Source organism: Physeter macrocephalus, chromosome 9, assembly GCF_002837175.3.
Source record: "Physeter macrocephalus isolate SW-GA chromosome 9, ASM283717v5, whole genome shotgun sequence".
Classification (NCBI taxonomy): domain Eukaryota; kingdom Metazoa; phylum Chordata; class Mammalia; order Artiodactyla; family Physeteridae; genus Physeter; species Physeter macrocephalus.
Window position 1 is genome coordinate 26,445,523 of NC_041222.1, and position 7,134 is coordinate 26,452,656.

The 7,134-nt window shown below is 37.3% G+C and overlaps 1 protein-coding gene across 2 annotated transcripts in view; it reads right to left on the minus strand.

The window, feature by feature from the left end:
• Positions 1-7,134, minus strand: part of TDRD7 (tudor domain containing 7) — a 90,449-nt gene that overhangs the window by 65,018 nt on the left and 18,297 nt on the right. For both annotated transcript variants that reach the window (XM_007110590.4, XM_007110588.4), the window contains exons 2-3: positions 3,962-4,174; positions 1,479-1,620 (exon numbers count right to left, since the gene is read on the minus strand). In XM_007110590.4, coding sequence (XP_007110652.2) covers positions 1,479-1,620; positions 3,962-4,168 — 349 coding nt within the window. In that variant the 5' untranslated portion in view covers positions 4,169-4,174. The remainder of the gene's footprint in view (positions 1-1,478; positions 1,621-3,961; positions 4,175-7,134) is intronic.

The window sequence follows — 7,134 nt, forward strand, 5'->3', positions numbered from 1 at the left end:
TGGACATATATACACTACCAAATGTAAAACAGATAGCTAGTGGGAAGCAGCTGCATAGCACAGGGAGATCAGCTCGGTGCTTTGTGACCACCTAGAGGGGTGGGATAGGGAGGGTGGGAGTTAGGGAGACGCAAGAGGGAAGCGATATGGGGATATATGTATATGCATAGCTGATTCACTTTGTTTTAAAGCAGAAACTAACACACCATTGTAAAGCAATTGTACTCCAGTAAAGATGTTAAAAATACAAAAAACAATGGTTCTGAAGAACCTAGGGCCAGGACGGGAATAAAGACACAGACATAGAGAATGGACTTGAGGACATGGGGAGGGGGAAGGATAAGCTGGGATGAAGTAAGAGAGTGGCATGGACATATATACACTACCAAATGTAAAACAGATAGCTAGTGGGAAGCAGCTGCATAGCACAGGGAGATCAGCTCGGTGCTTTGCGACCACCTAGAGGGGGGGGATAGGGAGGGTGGGAGGGAGACGCAAGAGGGAGGAGATAAGGGGATATATTTATATGTATAGCTGATTCACTTTGTTATAAAGCAGAAACTAACACACCATTATAAAGCAATTATACTCCAATAAACATGTTAAAAATAAATAAATAAATTTTTTTAAAAAAAGAATATGAGGAGATGGTCACTACAGGGTTGATCAGCAGGGGATGAGTAGATTGGTATGTATTTAGCAGATGAGGTTCTTCAATACGTGGCTTCATCTGCTAGACTAGCCCATTACTTTCCCTCTACTCACCAAGTAATTTGGTGGCAGTCACCTCACATTCTTACAAATGCAGCACACTCAGCCGTTATCTCAGTCCTCCCATCTCTTCTCCATCAATTTAAATTCTTCCAACTGCTAGAGGTCTAGGTTCAAGTCTCCCCTTTGCCATGAAGCCCTCCACTGCCATTCTCACAATGATTGCACCTTTGTCTAAAATACTCCTTGTGGCATTTAGGCATCAACTCTTTTCTACCATCATTGAACTATTTCTTGAGAATTTAGTTTTAGAAATGATTATAAGCTCCTTGAGATAAATGATCAGTAAACACAGGCTGAGTTGCCTATAATACCTTTATATACTATATAATTCACGTTTTTCTGAAAATAGAGGATTCATAGTAAAAGACATGATTTCCTAAATAAGACATTAACTTAGAGGTTCTTGGTTCATCCAACATTCTAGATGAGCCTTTCCCACCAAATAAAGAGTAAAACCACACTTTGCCATAATAAGTTTAATTAAAATCTATGCTGGGTTATTTCACACTGTATAATTACTTTACTTAATAAGTCATGCTTATCATGTTCACTTAATTTCAAATGGAAATACTAGCTTCAGGACTTCTCCCTTGACATATGAATTTTAACAAATAAAGGAGTTTATCATGAATACAAGCAATACTTCCATCTGACAGTATATTCATAGACAGGCTTTAAAATTTTAGCACGTGAAAAGATCTTACCTTCTAGAAAAAATGGCATGGTTTTCTTTACTCTCATCTGACAATTAACTTGGCGACCAGTTTTCCTTTTAGAACTCCTCTGACGAGCCACAAGCTGAGCAATTCTTGCAGTTTCTGTGCAGGCCATGGCATAGCAGGTAATCTAATTATGAGAGGCAAGGTGAGAGGATAAACATTTCTCAGATTCACTGATACCTAAAGGCTGATTTTTCAAAGTGCATCTTTGTGTGTTTATATGTCCCAAATCAAGCTGTATGCAAATACTCATGTCTCTCTCTCTTTGATAATGTTAGAGCTAAATTATATTTTCTGCAAGAGAAATCAAGCATAGTCCGGCACACTGAATAATCTCTCCTCAAATTGAAACTTTCACTTATTCCTTAAACGTATTTATTAAGCATCTAAAATGTGCTAGGTATTATAGGATTAACAAATGAACCAAACGAAACCTGTGATTTGCATATATTAGCTCATATAATTTGTGAGATATATTTTATTCCCATTTTACACACGGGAAAACAAGAGGCTCAGGAAAGTTAAGCAAACTTCTCAAGCCACACAGCTAGGCTATCTCTCTGAATTCAAAGTACACACTTGTAACTGCTATTTGTATTTAGTGGTCTCCCAAAGACCACTAAATCCTAGTCTTGCCACTGCAATGGATTAGCTGGGTGACTTGGGGCAAACCAGTTTACTTCTAAAATCTCAGTATTATCAGCTGTAAAACAGCAAAGAGCTTAGATTTGGGGTTTTCAAACTGTTCAATGGAGCCATAGAATTCCATGGAGGTGACTCAGGGCTGTGAGAGCAAGACAGGGTAAACAGAGGCCTGGACCCTCTGGCACCTACTTAAATGACAGTAGCTCAGCTTTTTATCTTTCAAAAAAAATGGTGGGATATATACAATATTTGAAAAAGGATTTGAAAAAAGAATGTAGACTGTTGAGATTAGACTATCTCTAGAGAACCATCTAGTGTTAAAGTCTTTGATTCTAAGTTGAAATCAAGAACAGGAAAGCAGTGAGGCTTTACACCACAAGCCAAAACATGTTCCTATTCTTTGGTCCAGTATTTCCATTCCTGAAAATATAAGAATATATTTCAAAAGAAGAAAAAGTCACATACCCAAATATGTGCATTAGGGGTTATTTTAATAGTCAAAACCTGGAAACATTAAAAATGTCCAAAATAGGAGAATAAAGAGTTAAGTAAATTATAGCATAGTAACTATATGAAGCATTACTAAATTATTAATTAATTCATTCAGATATTTGATCATTTATACATTCAACACATATTTATTAAACATCTACTGTTAGGGGTAAACAAAAAAAATCCCTTATGCTCAAGAAACTTATGAAGGAAAGAGAGGCAAAGAGACTAAACAGAAAACATTATGTCATGTGTCATACTGGATGTATTACAAGGGGCCAAGCAGACAGAAAGGAGGGCTTAAATCTGTCTGGGAGAACCAGGGTCACTGAAGAAAGTTTTATTTTAATATAATATTTAATTAGTTTATAACTTCTCATTATATAAAATTTATTACAGATTACATGAACCTCTGACCACTCTCCCAATCCTGGGCCCCTTTTCTCCTCTACCCACTGCTTCCCTACCCACCCCCCTCCCAAGAGGACAACTATTATAATTTTTGGTGAGAAATACTCCAGATCTGTTCTACATATTTACATATATAGAAATGTACCCTGAAAAAGGTACTGATTGCGGGGATGGGTGCCTTTCTGTCTTGGATGGTGGTTTGTCCATATCTTTTATACTGTACATTAGGCAGAAACCAAGAAGTGAAACTGTTGGGTCACAGAGTATATGCAATAAAAAATTTACTTGCTACCACTTAATCGCCCATGTTATATATAAAATATTCTTCCAGAGAAACTAAAGGATTTAAAATTGTAGAATAACATGATCACTGTTACGAAAGTGTGAAGGTGAGAACAGGCTAGGGACTAAAGACAGGGATAACAGTTGGGAGGGCCCTGTAATAACCAAAAGTGATGATCAATCAATTAGAGGCTGAACTAGGATCCAGACAGTAGGAATAGATAGGAGTAGGTCAAATGATGAGAATTTTAAAGTGTCTATTAGATTCGGTAATCAGGAAGTCATTAGTGACCTAGGCAAAAACAGCTGTAGCAGGTCTATAATGAGTGGGTATGACATTTAGGCAGTTAAGGTCTCCAGTACAGTTATTTAGTTTGGACAAAGAGACTGGGTAAAGTTTAACTTGAAAATTTTTAATTTAATATGGTTAAAACCTTATTTTTACAACGGAAAGAATTTGAGGGTAAAACAAAAGACATGAGAATCTTGGCTGTGCTGTGGATGCTGTTCTCTCTATCACTACCGATCTTGGCTAGTGCTTTTCACTTTGACTTCTACCCTAATTATGAGATTGGAAGTGCCAGACAGGCAATTAAGAATTGGTTTGACTCTTCTGAAACACACAATTACCGTCTTACCTCTCCAGATCTACTAGTCTCTATCCTGACAACCGCTGGCACACTTCTCAGATAGGCTTCTAGCGTAGGATAACCTAATTGCTTGAAGGGGATCCAGTCTCCAGTTAAGGATCTGTACTCTCCTTGGAGCCGAGGTAATGCTATTCCGTTCTTATGAGACTGTAGAACAGCTCGTAGCATTTTTGAAACCAGATCTGCTTCCAGCATCTTCACCTATAAGAACACAGTGGAAGGTTACTATAATGATGCATTAGTCTGTGAATTCAAATATATTTTCAGAGTTTACACTTGTTTGAGTATTTTATAAATTGCTATTGAATACTTTCTGTGCTATTACAATACAGGGAAATAACTGCTATGGTAGAGAAAAGCATGGAATACTATGAGAACATTAGGGAAGTCAGGAAGGCACAAAGACTAGCCCAGGGAGGGACAATATCAGGGAATGTTTCCCAGATGGGAGGAGGCCTGATGGAGTCCTGAAGGACAAGATGCAATCGGCCAGGCAAGGAAGCAAAGGGTGTGTGGGGTGGGGGTGGGGGATGGGGAGAGGTATCAGCCCCAAGTAGAGGGAATGGAAAATTCAAAAGGCCCAGAGGTGAGAGAGAAGCACATGGCTGGTTCTGAGAACCCCAGGCAGTTAAGTGGCTGGACATGAATGAACAAAGGCTCTAAGCTGAGGACTGAAAGATGGGGATGGGAGAGGTGAGAAGAGGCAGACCCAGAAAAGACTACTAGATATGCTAAGATGTTTGCATTTTTGCCAAAAGTAATGTGAGACCTTGGAGGGATTTTAAATAGCAAAATAAAATGATCAGCTCTGCATTTTAAGAAGATCACTCCTCAGTAGCAGGGAAAATAAACTAGAAGGAGAAGGATAAATGAGTTGGAAGAACTGAAGATATGGAAGATCTGAAAACAGGGCCTTGGGAAAAAACAAAAAATCAGTATCAGAGGTAATTAGGGAGTGAAATCAACAGGAATTGATTAACTGGTTTGAATTATGAGAGAGGCCCCAGATTTCTAGCTAGAAGCGTGGTGGATGGTAATGGCCCACACTTAGGTGGGGTTGAGGCAGGTTCGCAAGAGAGGAAGGGAGTGAAATCGTTCTGGACATATGGAGGTTGGGATGCTCTTAGGGCAGCCACGTAGTTATATTCATTAGGAACTTAGGTTAGAAATCTGAGCTGCTTACAGATTTGTTGGCCTTCAGCATATATGTGGTATCTGGTGTCCAGGGAGTTAAAAATAAGGTTAAGGATGGACTGCTATGGAAGGCTGTCATTTAAGAGATGGGCAGAGGAACAAGAACCTAAAAAGGTTAAGAAAAAGGAATCAGAGAGATAGAAGTAGAAAAGGCAAAGTCACAGTGTCATACAAACAAAAAGAGGAAAAAGCCAGAAAGAATGGCATATTCAAAAATGTCATATGCAATAACAGACAGGTCAAGTGAGAGAAAAAAGAAAAGTGACTAATAAATTTTGGTACCAAAGAAATCCATGGGGACCTTGGCTAAGGATTTTCATTGATCAGTAACAGGCATTTTTCAAGATTAATCACTCATATTTTCTTTGGACTAATGGTAAACAGAATGAAGATACATTCAGAGAAGGACATCCAAGCAGCCAGGAAAAGTAGATTTAGCCTTTCATTACAGGAAGGAGAAAGGCAAGCCATGGACAACGTGCTAATTTTTCCTTCAACGGTGCTATCCGATAGAACTTTCTTCCCTGGTGGTCCAGTGGCTAATACTCCACACTCCCGATGCAGGGAGCCTCGGTTCAATCCCTGGTCAGGGAACTAGATTCCACATGCTTCAACTAAGAGTTCTCAAGCTGCAACCAAAGATCCTGCATGACACAACGAAGATCCTGCACATGGCGATGAAGATCCTGCATGCGGCAACGAAGACCCAGTGCGTCCAAATAAATAAATAAATAATTATTTTTAAAAAGAACTTTCTGTGATTATAGAAATATTTTATATCTGTGCAGTCCTACATGGTAGTCACTAGCAACATGTGGCTACTGAGCACTTGAAATGTTGCCAGCATGACTGAGGAACTGAAATTTTAATTTAAATTAAATAGGGCAAGTGGATACTATATTGGACTTCACAGAATTCTAGACAATCTTGCTCTTTCTCTGGTTTAGAAACATAAAGGAAGAACAGCAAACAGTTTTAGAAATTTCCTCATTTGTCCATTTAAAAAAGAGGACAAAATAGCTCATTTGCAGGTGCTCTTGATTATAAATATAATACTCAAATGATGGCAAAGTTTAAATGGTAAATAACCTAAGTATGCATTATGTACTTCCCTCTACTAAACATTAACTCTTTTCAAATTGTCACCACTAGCACCAATGCCATTTAATTACTACAATTAATTAAACAGTAAATTAATTAAACAGTAAATAGTCTAGGAAAGTCCTATACTAGGTCTATATTCTTACTCTCTCTATAGACAGAAAGACATACACACACATATATGTATATACACACATATATTTTTATTAAAATATATATTTATATTTATATTCAAATATTCATTTAGATATAATTTACATAAAGTAAAATACTTATCTTATGTGTAGTGTTTATTGAGTTTTGAAAGCACATATATACTATGTAATCATCACCACAATCAAGATCTAGACATTTCTATCACCAAAAATGTGGGGTGTACAATATATGTAAAAGTAAAATGTACAACCACAACAGCACAAAGAATGAGTGAAATGAACTGGAAGTATACTATTGGAAGGTTCTTATACTATACATAAAGTAGTATAATATTATTTCAAAGGGGAATGCAATAAAGAGATATACAGTAAAACTTATGAAAGCCACTAAAATTTTTTAAGAGGCATAACTAATAAGCCAGTAGTAGTACAGGTAAAACAGAAATTCAATAAAAAACCAGGTAGAAGTAAACAAAAAAAATTAAGTAGGAAAAAAGAGAAAACAGAAACAAAAAGAACAGAAAAGGCAAATAAAAAACATCTAGCAAAATGATAGATTTAAAGTCAACCATACCAGCAGAAGCAAGAAGAACTACAATCCTGCAGCCTGTGGAACAAAAACCACATTCACAGAAAGATAGACAAGATGAAAAGGCAGAGGGCTATGTACCAGATGAAGGAACAAGATAAAACCCCAGAAAAACAACTAAA